The sequence below is a fragment of the Fringilla coelebs genome (assembly GCF_963513975.1).
Source record: "Fringilla coelebs genome assembly, chromosome: 6".
Taxonomy (NCBI): Eukaryota; Metazoa; Chordata; class Aves; order Passeriformes; family Fringillidae; genus Fringilla; species Fringilla coelebs.
The window spans coordinates 15901858-15916113 of record NC_140034.1 but is presented as its reverse complement, the minus strand read 5'-3'; the positions used below and the strand labels follow the sequence as shown (position 1 = coordinate 15916113).

Sequence of the window (14256 nt, the reverse complement as noted above, 5' to 3'; positions counted from 1 at the left end):
TGTTCGTAGACTTTTCCATCAGAGGCCTAGTTTTGGATTCCAGCTGTTGACAGGCATGTGCTTTGCAACTAACTACAGAAAAACACAGTCTAATCCAAGCAAATGTTATGTGTGTAAGGGTTTGAGCTTGAAGTGGAAAGCAGCAGTGGAGAACCATTAACATAGTGTATACAAGTATTAGACAGTGGGAGTAGGGGAAGAGCTAGGTTAGCTCTGCTGGTGCTTCCAGCATTTTTGATATCAAGGGAACATCAACAGGTGAAATCTTTTCAACAGGATAAATAAAGGAAAGACTATAAAAATGAATGATAAGTTGGTTTTACTGTAGTATTAAAAAAAAAAAGTAGTGAAATAACTTGCAGCTTGATTATTCTGAAAATTTATAGGTATTGTCAAGGCTGATTATCTGAGTCACCAAAGACGTGTCTGTAACAGAAAATTACATAATCTACAAACTTTTGGGATAATCAAGCTTGAAGTTTTGCAATGTTCTGAGCTTTAATGTTCTGCCAACAAAGTGAGTAGCTGTAACACAAGGGTGATTAATGATCATCTGTATGCCACTTACCCTGGATTTCTTTTTATTCTTTTATGTCACAAGATAAAGCATTGTCAGACTGCTTGAACATCACTTCAGCAGTCTCAATGTTAGTTTCTTTAGCTGCTTGACCTTTACCTGACAGTCCCTTCCCATCTCAGGAATGTGTCAGCCACAAGTGCTACTAAGCCTGTTCTTCATTTCCTGCCATGGGGGAGCAGGTCCAGTGAAGAGCATAACATGAGGCTGCAGCCCTTCAAACTTGGACAAAAGTAAGTTACAATAAAATGTGTTCCTTATGACATGTTTCTTCCAGCAGCAAAGTAGGACTGCAAATTTGATTCCTTTTTAAAATTAAAAATATGAGGACTGATTTATCCCTGGAACAAAACATTCCAGTTGTTGCAGAATACGTATTAACTCTCCATATCTTCTCTTGCCTGGTCCATTGTTTTCTTAAAAGGATACTCTAGTTTCCCTTACTAGTTTTTTAAAAATCTTGCCTTTTATGTCACAGTCTTTGATGAGAACCACTTTTCTACAAATGACCTAATGCACAAAAGCAGTTTAATAATTTTATCGTGTAGTTAAATTTTAAGAACTGACTTGTCTTAGCCCTCCTTAAAGATACCCCTATGGTGCAGGTTTCTTTGGGAAGAAAGAACATGCTATAGCCATAAGAAGGTACTTCTGCTCAACGAAGTCCTCAGGGCCCATTTGGCTGGTGCAGAACTGCTCAGGTGTTCACACTGCTGAGTGCTAACCTAGTCACCCCAAGTTAAGCCCCATGATGTCCCAGCTGCCAGACTACTGAGTAGTTCACAGAGAATCTGATACTCATAATAGCTTATGGATAAGTTACCTTTGAAGATGGAGTGAGTGGGAATTAAATGGGCTGCCATGGGTGAATGGCATTCAAATCCTTTAATGAAAATTATGACTGTGGATCCCTCTCCTGGGAGACAGGAAAGGTACTGCACTTTTAGACAATGCCCCAATCACTGGGCATAATGGTATTACCTCCTCTCCCTCACAGAACTATCTGAGTGCCTTGCATAGTTGAGACTTAGTTTTTTTTTTAACACAGAACACTGCAACCTGTTAAGTTCCTTCATGAATTTAGCCTCAAAGTTGTTTGAACTAGCAATTCAGTATTTCAAAACAGTAAAAAAAAGAGTACATCATGTAATCCCAGTCTTTGTGAAGGAGACATGCTTTGACATTTTTGTTATGTTTTGTAGCTAGTAGTAAAAGTAGTTGGTTCTCATCTAACTACCAAAAAGTTAGTATCACATCAGCTCTTTTAATTCCATACAAACACACCAGTATTCTCCACTTCAGTTTAGTGAGGAAATCCATTAAGCTCCCTTGGGAGTAAAACCAACTCCTTGGGCCACTAAAACCAAGTTCTATTAGTAAGACACACAAACTGCACTGAACGGTGCAGATGTCATGAACTGAGCTTGTTCTGTGCCCTCTTGAAGGCTGGTTAGGTACAAAAGCACTGCCTCTCCCTGAGGTGAAAAATACAGCATCTTTTTTCCATTGAGGCCTACCTCCTCTGCCTAAAATTCAGGGCCACAGATGACTTAGGGGCTCCCCAGATGGGGTTCAGAACACAGCTGTAGGGGATTGGGAGGGTAGGGAACCACATCACACTAAAGCTTTCCAAGCCTGGTAACCTCACAGCAACTCTCAGAAAAACGAATTCTGTTGAGTCAGGGCACTTTTGCCACAAGCAAACCTACAACTTGATATTGCATAAGGTCTCCTGTGCCCTTTTTGTAATTTAAAAGTTTTGGTAGCTACAAGGACTAGCAAGGATTCTATAAAGGCAGAAAATTGAGTGTTAGTTTTTGACTCAATGCTCATTGGTATTTTCTGGAGCTTAGGTGCAGCATATTCCTGTGTCCAGGCTGTTAGCTGCACTTACTCCTGTGCTAAGTTAGGGTCTGTTGCTTTAGACCAAACATTTTCAGTCCATGATATGCCAGTGGGCTGTTTACACAGTTTATAAAGAAATGCTGCTTTTCCATTAGACACTTCATACAATTTCTGGAAGGTTTGTCTGGAGGAAAAGGGAAAACAGGTGTACAACCTGAGTTGGTCTTTTCAGTTCTGCTTCTATCCCATCTGCCAGCAGAATATCTTAGAGTATCTGCGTACATAGATGTCAAGGACACACTTACTGGACCTAATTTCTGGCTCCTCCCTGCATTTCAAATGGACGCAGACAATTTTGTCCTCATAAAAGTTCACTGATTTCCACACTTTGTCCTGCATATATAAGTATCAAGATTTACTCAGGTTCCATAATATATAAACAAACTGTGCTAGGAGAACACAATAAAATGAAAATAACCCCCCAAAATGCTTTTCACAGTATTCATTCAGGCAGTTAAATTCTGCTAGAGGACACTCTTAGGCTTTAGGCTCTATGGAATGACTATCAAGCGTTTTATACCTGTTCACAGAAGCTTCTTGATTGACAGGTGGCTAAACCTTGATGATAAGCAAAAATAATCTTCCACTGTAGAGGATTGTACAGGAACAGGCACAGTCCTATACATGCTTGTTAATTTTGATACTTATTAGTGGTCTTACACTGCTTTTTCTCCATACAAACACAAGCTGTCTTGTACTTTTAAAGATCATATTTGACAAAATAACTCTTTTCAGGTTTTATTGCTTTATTTTAAAAGTGGTGTCACATTAAGAAATACTGTGACTCGGAATAAGTTATTGAAAAACATACCAATCAGAAGATTTGTGAGAAAAGTCTATACTTGTCAAATAGTTTACCAAAAAACTGGCATCAGCATAACACTGGCACCCTGTAAGCAACACGCTGCTCACACCCAGGCGCATCCTGTCGGAAAGGCTTCCCTATTAAAACAGCGTCGGGATTGACATTTCGTATTTAAACTGGAGCAGCAGCGCCGCGGGAGCGGGTCCGTGCAGCGGGCCCGGGACACTTACAGTCGGTACAGCCTGTCCAAGCGCAGGCCCGGCCTCCAGCGCCGCCCTCACGGCTGCTGTACCTTCGTCCGCTTCACGGGAGGGTCATCGCCGCTCGCCGCCGCGTCCACGTTGTTTTCATCTTCGCCTTCATCCTCCTCGTCGTCATCGTAGTCGTCGTCGTCATCCCCGCCTCCACCTGCCGGAGTTTGGGCGGGCGCGGGTGAACGGTGTGGGGCGCGGGCGGCGCTCCGGGGCTGGCGGAGCCCCATCGGCGCGCCCCCCCCGCCACTCACCGCGCCGCGCGCCGCCCGCAGCCGCCCGCTCCTCCTGCACCAGCGGCGCCAGCAGCTCCACCACCCGCTCCTGCAGCTCGCTCAGGGCCCCCCGCAGCCCGCGCAGCTGGGCGGCCTCGCCCTCCGCCGCCGCCGGGTACGGCACTCGCACCGTCCGCGTCCGCCCGTCGCGGCCCCGCAGCTCCGCCACCAGATCCCGCCCCGGGCCCGGCTCGGGCTCCGTCTCGGCCGCCAGCTCCGCCATCACCGCCCGCCGCTCATGTGCCCGCCCCGCCGGTCACGTGCCGGCCGCGCGGGCCGCCCCGCCCCGCGGTGACGCACCGCCCACGGTCACGTGGGGCGCGCGCGATTCCGCTTCCGCTGTGGCGCCCCCTGGCGCCTCCTTGTCCCCGTGTTTCCCGCCTCGCTTCGCGCTCCTCGGCCTTCGCGTCCCGGCGATGGAGGCGGCGGCTCCGGAGGGCGCCGAGCCGGGGAGCGGCGGGAGCGGCGCGGAGGAACCCGTGGTGTCTCTGGCGGAGGTGCTGGCGGAGAACGAAGAGCTGGAGAAGGAAGCGCGGGCCGTGCTGGGGGGCAGCGACCACGAGCGCTGCAGTTACTCACAGGTGGGGGCGGGGCCGGGGGCCTCGGGGGCCGGGGGCGGGGCCTGGGCCCGGGGCGTGGCGCGGGGCGTGGTGCGGAGTACGGGGCGGGGCCTGGGCGCGCGGGCCGGGCGGGGCGGGGCAGCCCCGGCGCCCCTCACGCCGCGGGCGGTCGGTGTCTCCCGCAGGGCGCGGTGAAGCGGCAGGCGCTGTACGCCTGTAGCACCTGCACGCCGCCCGGCGCCGAGCCCGCGGGGATCTGCCTGGCCTGCAGCTACGAGTGCCACGGCACCCACCGCCTCTTCGAGCTCTACACCAAGAGGTACGGGCGGGGGGGCCGGGAGCAGCCGTGTAGGAGCCTCGCAGCTCCCGTGGTTCCCGATAAACTTCTGGGAATTGTTAAGAATACGAAACCCAGCGTGTTCTCACCTTATATAAACCCCGAAACGCTACGTTTTTCTTTCCAGGAATTTCCGCTGTGACTGTGGAAATAGCAAGTTCAAAAATCTGCAGTGCAAGTTACTCCCGGTAAGTTTCAGACAGGTTTCAGGCATTCGTGGTCAAAATTACAGTCATGGGAAGTTGGTGCCTTGCTTCAGCCCGTGCTGACTCATGCGACACCTCCGGTCTTCCCACGAAGTTAAGAAAGGTGGGAATATTACAGCAAGGATTAAAAGTGTTGAGGGACCGAAGAGAAATGCTGGGAGGAGAAGGAACATTTGGTCCTTGTCATGCGTGAGTGCAGCAGTTCTGCATCCATGGTCAGCACGCTTGGTGCTTCTGCACTCACACAACTCATTAGCTGAAAGCTGTTTCAGAATAACCTTTTAAGATGCAATTTTGCAGTCGCATTAAGAAAGTTTAAGGCTGTGCTGCTGTCAGAGGGACAGTTCTCTTCTTTGTGATGGCATTAGTGCCCTAATAGTTTGTCACCAGACCCTACTGATGGGATGGTTTTTTACTGTACTAAGCTGCTTCTACTGTTCTACTTGGTGGGCATTTTGAACTTTTCAAGTAACTGGCAGTCTCAGTCTTCTGGGAAGCAGCAGCAGGATGCTGCTTGGTTTGCTTGCATTGGTGCTCCCAGGACTATAGCAGTCCAAACATTGAAACAGACAGTGGTTTTGTGTATGCCTGTTTTGTTCTGGGAGAATTGAAATGGATCCAGAGCTAGTCAGCAAAGTCACGGTGCAGTGATCCCTACAGATACCTGTGACAATTTTAAGATGTTACCATTTCTCATTTGATGCAATGAAATGGTTGTTTCTTCTGCTTCAGTTCAGTGAAAATTCAATTGTACAGGTTAAGTGAGCTTCAGCATCTGTCCATTAATCTGTCTGACACCACAGTTACCATTTGCTACAAGGGTGAGCACACTGTTTTTCCTCTTTAGTTTTGAACTTTAGCATTCCTCATGTGCCCTATCTGCTGCTCAGTATAAAGCAGAGGTGTCTGGAGAATATCTTTCTTTTTGTATATTCAGGCTGATGAAAAGAATGATGGTTTTATGAACTAAGGGGGAACAGAAATGGCTGTCTTTTTTCATTTACTTTTTTTTTTACTGTGTTGTCTTTTGAGACTTTTTCCCCTTTTCTCTTAGGAAAAGGGCAAGGTGAATTCAGGAAATAAATATAATGACAACTTCTATGGATTGTACTGTACGTGTAAAAGACCTTACCCTGATCCTGAAGATGAGGTAAGAAATACAAAATCCAGTAGTAATCATATATCGATGGTGTTTATGGTAGATACTGTGTAAAGGGTGATCACTGAGCTTTTCAAGGAAGATCCCACTTCAAAAAATCTTATGTTCCATATTGGTTTTCATTTGTTGTGTGAAGTAATTACTTGATAATTTTTTTTAATGGTAAAGTATGTTTATGCCTTAGAGATAGATGAGGAGGCAAGTTGTCATTTGGACACAATGATGCTGCAGTTCCCTGAAGTTGCAGAATTTCCCTAGGGAACAGGGTTATCATAACCTTGAGAAATGTGGCCTAGTGCAGAATAAATGCGTTGCATGTGATAGGGGAGATCAGAATGTGCTTCCCCGTGCCTGCAGCAATGCTCTGGCAAGGCTTCTGGGGTGGGGAGAGTCTGTCCTGTCCTGCAGCACTAGCTACAGTCCTAGGTGGTAGCCAGAACCCGTTTTTGTCTCTCTAAAACACTAAAACACAGCACTGGATCACTGGATTTGCACATGCATGCTGCTGTTTGCAGTCACAGGAATCAGGTGTTCTAAAGAACAGGGAAGGCACAAGTCTTTCAAATACAAAAAAAAAAAAAAGGCATTTTATAAGCTCCCCCTGTCAAGTTCAGAGTCAGCTGAAAACATTTCTGGAGAAATAATTAATAGTTTTTTCATAACAAAGTACTTCATGCTCTCCTGTATGGTGACCATTTAAGTTTGGTTCTGGCATCTTTTCACTGACCTGATGACAGTGTGAATATCAGTATCTTTCTTCTGCTGAGCTGTCTGTTCATGCATTTCTGTTTATAGGAAAAAGGATACCAGTAGTGTATCAACTTTTGTCAGCTTTCTGTGAGAAAGTCTTGCCCTGCTGGGAAGACTGGTTTTGTAGTAATAAATGGGATTTCACAGCCTCAGTCACATGAGAGATGATATGTGTTGAACCTGAGGGAGGCAAACTGGCTAACAGAGCACTAAGTACTTATTAATGGCAGCTCCCTGTGAGGGGTGAAGAGGGAAATACAATTCACTGAGCAGGATTTGCATGATACTGCAGTTTGAGACTGGTGAGAGATTCTGGAGGTTGCTATTAATGCTAATAATATGATTGGTCATCTAGATTCCAGATGAGATGATCCAATGCATAGTTTGTGAAGACTGGTTCCATGGAAGGGTAAGGAAACTATACATAGCAGAACTGCCATTTGCATAGGATGGAGTTGGTGGTGGTTAGTTTTGTATGGTAATTCTTACTTGGGAGGTGTGCTGTAGTTCTCAAAAGAGATTATTACAAGAGTTCCAAGACATTTGTTTCCAGGCTATGCAAAGGAGCATTGAAAGTCTACTCTTGCACTGCTGTCCACTCCAGTTAAAAAATACTGGGAAGAGTCCTACATTTTCGAAGGTTACCCCTGCAGAATTAAGTAATAACTTTATAACTGTCTCTTTAATTAGAAAACTATATCAGCATAGTTGGGGAGGAAAAGATTCTTGCTGAGGACTATCATTATCAACTACCTGAACAGTGTTTCCTTCAAAAGAATGCCTTTTAAACTCATAATTCCTTTATGTGGCAAGGAACAGACAGAACATTCTTGATTTCAAACTTTGGGGAAGTCTTTTGAGAGCAGCCAAGCACTGTAGTGGGTGCCCTGCTTAATGGTTAAGCATTAAGGATTCAGCCTCTTGTGCCTTGAAGGGTACAAGTGAAATTCCATACTTGAAGTTGCAGGATCAAAGAGTGAAAAAATATGATTGGTTTCAATTGTGGGTTCTTGTAGATAAACTTTTTTGTATTAAATGTATGAATGAAGAGTGTTGTGCTGCATGCTATGAGCTTTGCAGGAATGCTTTTTCAGAAGAAAGCTACTAAGTGCTTTTAATTGCCCAAATAGTTCTCATCAATTTATGGACAGCTTTGGGACTGAATTCTTCTCAAGTTCGGTATGTGGTCAATATAGATGCTTCACTTCTGTGTGCTTCTTTCTGACAGCATCTTGGTGCAGTTCCCCCTGAAAGTGGAGATTTCCATGAAATGGTGTGCCAGGCCTGCATGAAACATTGCCATTTCCTATGGGCTTATGCATCACAATTAGCAGGTAAAGAAAGTCAAGAGATCTGAGCCAGTATTTTGTGAGCATGTATTTCTCATACATGGTTGGTTAATGACATAATACTGGTTTTTCTGTGGTTGGAAGAATGATACTCATTAATTATATTGGACAATCACCCTCAGCAGTGGAACATGTGGGATGGCAGTAACTTGTGTAAAAAAAATAAAAAGCAGTTTTCATTCTTAAATCTTGATTCAGTGCTGCTTGCTTCTAGTTACTTTATCAAAGATGTCTAGCACAAAATGGTGAAGACTTAATACTTGACTCAAGTTGCAGATGCTGTGAGCAGCAAAGAGTGAATGATAGTGTGACCTGAAAATAATATGTTTAACATTAATCTGGGTAGGGCTGGGGCTGTGCTCAGGACACGTGTTCATCTGGCTGTGGTCATACCAGCTCTGTGGCCTTAAAAGAATAGGTGACTTGAATTCTGTAGAAAGAGCTAGTTTCTTACGGTCTCCTAAAAATACTGCTTGTGTCAGCTGCTGATAGATTTCTTGTGTGCCCAAAATTTCAATGGTATTTCAAGGTTGGCTACCTGGAGTTCTGCTAATGTAAATAGTACAGAACGGGGCGTTTGTCTGTTTTTGGTTTTCCTCCTTCTAACCAGCTTTGTCACAGGGCACATACTTGAATTGGCATCAAACAGAAACTTGTTTTAAATAAACAAGAGATTAGCGTAGTTAATCTAGGGTGGTGTTTTTGAGGTGTGTTTGGAGAAAATTAAGAATTCTGACACAGTCATGTGACGAAAAAGCATGTGACAGTTACTGAAACTGTGATAGCTAGCAAGGGGTGTCAAGAAGGACAAGCATCTTAGTAAAGAACTCTGAAATACCCTCTTCCCTCTCCTAGGGCTTAGATTTTGGGAAGCAGAGTGTTTTAGAATAGGAGAAGCAGAGAGAATGTCTGTAGTGACCTGTACTTTTTCTGGCACAGTATTTTTATTTGTGGGTATGTATCTTCCAGTTCCTCCTTTGACCAAAGCGAGCTCCCTTGATGATGAAGGGATTGTCCTGAAGGTAGAGGAAAGTGAAGAGCAGAAGAAAGAAATAAAAAAAGAAAGTGGAGTGGAACACCATGACACAAAGGAGGAAAAGCAATTGGAACAACTTAATGAACCATCCACTAGCTCTGGGTCTGCCTGTCCTGAGGTAAAATGTGCCTTCTGTTCTGACCTGCACATCCTCATGCTGCTGACAGTCGAAGTGAAGCCCACCTCGCTCTGTACAGGCTCAGGGAAGGGGTTCAGTCTGCTCCCATGTTCCTCCTCAGTCAGTGACCTTTCAGACCTGCAGTCTCTGTGGAGCACAGCGTGAGCTGTGGAGCAGGGCTGTCGAGAGGTGTAATGTCTGTTTGCAGATGGGCTACATCTGTCCCTTCTTCTCAGCCACCTGGCCAGTACACTGAGGTGACTTCTGTTTGTTCCAGTATGTGGTGTAACTGCACTTGCATGATGGTCCAGCTCTGAGTTCTTAAATACTTACAGTTATTGCAGAAGATTTATACAGGAATTTCCCATGGAAATTGCTGAAACCACATCAGAATTCTCACGTGGATGGTAATAGAGGTTGTTTATAAAAATAAATGCGTTTGAGACAAAAGAAAATTCTTGCCTAAGGAGAAAGACATGCCAAAAAGAACAGGGTCTCTTTGAAGTGACATTATAGAGTGCTGAACACTCTTCTTTTAATTCAGGTAGTTACTAAGAGCAAGGAGCCTGTCTGCAAGCTGAAAGAGCTCCAAAGCAAGCCATTTGTAAGAAAAGATACTGCCACCTTTTGGCCATCGAACTGGAGGAGCAAATTATGCACTTGTGAAGACTGTCTGGTATGTATGTTCTCTTCATATGTATGTATGTTTGGTATGTATGTTCTCTTCATTACCATCACACATGTGGGACAGACAGGGAGAAGACCATCATTGAGGAGAAGCTTTAGGTAAAATCTGGGTAAATATTCTTAATGCTGAAACCTCTCTTCATTCCACCTAAAGATTCACATTGATTTCTGTGGGATTAATATAGCAGGAAAGGGCTTCTAAATGTTTGTATTTTCTTTGCTTCTCTAATGCAGTATGCTTGGAAGTTGTTAAGAGGAGATTCTGAAACACTGGATACAGATTCACCTTATTTTTTTTATTGTTATTTGTGATCCTGAACACAACAAGGACTGGGGGAGGGCACCTCCATCTGAGAAGTTGTCACATAAATTTTACTTTGTTCTTCAGAAAATGTATTCAGAGCTTGAAGTCCAGTTCCTGACAGATGAATGTGACACTGTCTTGGCTTATGAAAATAAGGGTACCAGTGACCAAGAGACAGAGAGGAGAGATCCTTTAATGGACACCCTTAACAGTATGAACAGAGTCCAGCAAGTGGAACTCATCTGTGGTAAATACAACTTCATTTTTAGAGTCTCCCTTAACACACTTTAACTGACCAGTTTGCCACAAGAGATTGATGTCTAGTGTGTAGTGTCAGACTATTTTTGAAGTAACATGCAGACAACTGTATGACAGGTTGCACACCTCAGTCAGGATTGGTCCTCTCTGGCCCATCATTACAACTTTAATTTGCAGTGAGACACTGGATGGTGTGTGAACTTTCACCCTGTTTAACATCTTAGATACTGTAATTATAGTGATTTATTGTAATGTGAGTATTTAAACATTAATTTGAACTTCTGCTGTCTGGCTGATTGACCCTGTTTTGCTGTTTGGCAATCTCCTTTTGGCTGGGGAGTGCCAGCCAGGCGTCCCTTGTAGCTCTGTTGCAGAGCACAGTGCTGAGGTGCTTTATACCTGGAGCTGTTTCTCTCTTCCAGCCAGGGCTCTGCACTCTGGCAAGGACAGTGTCCCCGTCCCCAGTTACAGGCTGGGCCTTCCCACCACACCCCACACGTGCTTTTGTGGGGGGAAGCTGGGAGCAGGGCCAGTCTGTTAGTTACCTGTACTAATTCACTCCCTGATCTCTATACCTTTCTCTGAAATCAACCCAAACAGACGCTCACACTACATAGGTTAGTCTCATAAATTGTTAGGCTTCTCATGTTTACATTATTATTATTTATAATCTAATTCAAACCTAGATTTGTGTGAAGTAAACCTAACAAATGACAAGAGGAAGTAGAACAAGTTGTGTTTTTGAGCCAATGTTAAACTAAAACTGGGTGTCTTACTGTTGTTTTCTTTGCCTTTGCTTTGCCATCCAGAATACAATGATTTAAAGACAGAACTGACTGACTATCTCAGGAGGTTTGCTGATGAGGGAACGGTAAGGTGCAACTTCCAGAATTTGTTTGCCAGAAAATGTGTTTTAAAGAACTGCTGAGGGCTGGGTGCTGGATACCATGATGGTCTGTTGCAATGTTTTTTCTTGTCTCTTGGAGTTGCTAGTACTACAGTAGAAATCTGAAATCCCTTATTTCATTTGAGTTTAACAATTCCTTAATGACATTGTTGAGAGATAATGGAAACTTAACAGAAATCTGTCTGCAAGGTACTGAGAGCAGTTCTTATATTAAAATCAAACTTCTGTTGCTCTAGGTAAGATATTCAGGAAGAAAAGCTCTTAACTTTTCTGGTTTTTCTTAGATGGAATCTAAACCCTTAGAAGAATAAGGACTGACCATGATTGTCAGTCTTGTCAGTTGTTTTCCTGCAGGAAGTTGCATGCCGTCATTAAGTAACACTTGCATTTTGTTGGCTGATTTGCTGTATTGCCATTCTTAGTTACATTGGAATGACCCTGAAGCAAGCTAGTGAAAATCTTGCTTTGTGTTAAATTTTCTGATGATAGAAGCAAGAGGTCAAAGTCATTAAAATACCATTGGGAGCTTTGGTCCATGTCTTTGTTCTGCCTTTGGGGAGCTCATTTCCACGTTTGTATTATCTACAACAGAATTTGGGCATTAATCCTCTCCTTCAGGTGCAACAGGAAAGCTGTACCAGAGAAATTTCAGGGTATTTGCTTTTCTGTGCTTTGTGTATTATGTGTGGAGATAAAACAGGATCCTTTAATTAAGCTCTTCCACCACAACTTGGGTTTCATGCTGCTTCTCCTAGGTGGTTAAAAGAGAAGACATTCAGCACTTCTTTGAAGAATTTCAGTCTCGGAAAAGGCGACGGACTAACAGGATGCAGTACTACTGTAGTTAGACTGAGAGGGTTTGGGTCTGAAAGGACAACTGGCAAAACAATGTTCACTGGCAAACAGAAAAGGCATCTTCAGTTTTTGACTTCTCATCAAAATCCAGCTGTCCAAGAAACATCATCATTTTGTCTTATACGTCCTTCATTTGTAGCACCTAAAACAACCATGTTCTTAACAAATCCTTACATTGCACTTAGAGGGATTTCCGTACCGATGGCCTTGGCAGTCCCGGGAAAGCCGGCCTTGCCTCCAGGGGAGGAGGGCCGGTACCGGAGCAGCGTGTCCTGCCGCTCCCCTGGTTACTGCCGGGGCCTGGAGCCGTGCCCGTGCTAAACCCGCCCTGCCCTGCCCTCGGGAACGCGCTCCCGGCTTTCCTGCTTGAATGGCTCTGCCTTCTCCCTTGGGACTGTAGTGATTCCGGTGAGGCCCCAGCACCAGGGAGCTGCCTGTTCCTGCCCTGCCGCGGCCCCTCAGGGGCTGGGGCGGGCCAGGCTGGGCTGAACCAGCACTGCTGCCTGCCCGCTCCTGTTCCCCCTGGGGAAGTGTGAGCCGGGCCGCTCACAAATGGAAAAGCAGAGCTTAGGCTTGATGCAACACAGTGTTCTGTCTGGTTTTATACATTAAAAAAAACTTATTTCTAGTATTGGACAGGGATGATTTCTGTGGTTAAAAAAAATCCAGATCATCTTAATTTGCTCATCAGAACAAAAACAAGAACTAGGAGGAGGTACTAAATTACAAACTAAGCATGGGGGGGTTTGTTATATGCTTTGGTTTTAAAAACTAGCCTACAGCAAATTCTTCTACTTTATAAATGTTGCTGAAAACAGTGCAGCATCCTGGTATTTTGCTACAGTATGGAATGTTCTTTTTATAACCACTGTGATAATCATGGGACAGGAGATGTTTCACTGACTTTTAAGACTACATGTAGCTGCAATTAAAAATTAAGATTTTGTATGTTTGGATCCTAATGTAGTTAGACCCCAAAACATACATTAAATTTCTAGTTTTTGAGGATTTCTATATCATCGGGTACTATTCTGCCTTTCTGTGTTAATGGCTTTTGAAAAGCAAAGGTAGACTTTTATCATTTTCACTATTAACTGTTTCTGACCATTTTATTTACAAACAGTAGTTTAGCATAGATGCTCAGCTGAGCAGCTTCATAGAACATAGACTATGCTGAGTTGGAAGGGACCCAGCAGGATCATCACATCCAACTCCCTGCCTTGCATAGAACACCCCAAGAGTCACAACATGTGCCTGAGAGCGCTGTCCAGACACTTGTACTCTGTCAGGCTGGTGCTGTGCCCACTGCCCTGGGGAATCTGCTCAGTGTCCAACCACCCTCTGGGTAAAAACCACCTTTCTCTGATATCCAATCTGAACCTCCTCTGACACAAGTTCAGACCCTTCCCTCACTGTCACTGGGCCCCACAGAGAGGAGATCAGTGTCTGCCCCTCCTCTTCCCCTCACAGGAAGCTCCAACTGCAGTGGGGTCTCTCCTCACTGTCCCCCAGGCTGAACAGACCCAGTGACCTCAGCTGCTCCTCACAGGGCTCCCCTCAAGGCCCTTCCCCTGCTCATTGCCCTCCTTTGGACACTCTAACAGCTCTGCATCTGTTTGATATTGTGGCACCCAGAACTGTCCCCAGGGCTCGAGGTGAGGCCACCCCAGTGCAGAGCAGAGCAGGACAATCCCCTCCCTTGCCTGGCTGCTCATGCTGGGCCTGAAGCACCCCAGGACATGGGTGGCCCTCCTGGCTGCCAGGGCACTGCTGACTCATGCTCAATGTGTCATCGACCCCCAGGGCCCTTCCCTATTTGCTTTTAAATTTAACTCTGGGTATTGTACATGCTCTTATTTTGGTAGCAACTGTTACAGGAGCTGTAACTGCACATCTAACTACAATATAAAAAGATTA

At 45.0% G+C, this 14256-nt stretch overlaps 2 protein-coding genes across 4 annotated transcripts; one reads left to right on the top strand and one right to left on the bottom strand.

Moving 5' to 3' along the window:
• Positions 1–3143: 3143 nt before the first annotated feature.
• Positions 3144–4092, bottom strand: LOC311154491 (uncharacterized protein). 3 transcript variants are annotated; one of them, XM_084207069.1, is made up of 3 exons: positions 3793–4092; positions 3518–3695; positions 3144–3407 (listed from the first exon to the last, which is right to left on the bottom strand). In XM_084207069.1, the coding sequence occupies exons 1-2, from the start codon at positions 4034–4036 to the stop codon at positions 3565–3567; spliced, it is 375 nt and encodes a 124-aa protein (XP_084063195.1). In that variant the 5' UTR covers positions 4037–4092; the 3' UTR covers positions 3144–3407; positions 3518–3564. The 3 variants fall into 3 exon arrangements, with proteins under 3 accessions (XP_084063195.1, XP_084063193.1, XP_084063194.1); XM_084207068.1 differs by having other exon boundaries at positions 3153–3424; XM_084207067.1 differs by having other exon boundaries at positions 3150–3695.
• Positions 4093–4129: 37 nt separating this feature from the next.
• On the top strand, positions 4130–14256 carry UBR7 (ubiquitin protein ligase E3 component n-recognin 7). Its single transcript, XM_084207066.1, has 11 exons — positions 4130–4394; positions 4559–4692; positions 4838–4898; positions 5971–6066; positions 7181–7234; positions 8054–8159; positions 9144–9328; positions 9873–10004; positions 10404–10566; positions 11387–11448; positions 12240–14256. Exons 1-11 carry the CDS (start codon positions 4230–4232, stop codon positions 12330–12332), a joined length of 1251 nt encoding a protein of 416 aa, XP_084063192.1. The 5' UTR covers positions 4130–4229; the 3' UTR covers positions 12333–14256.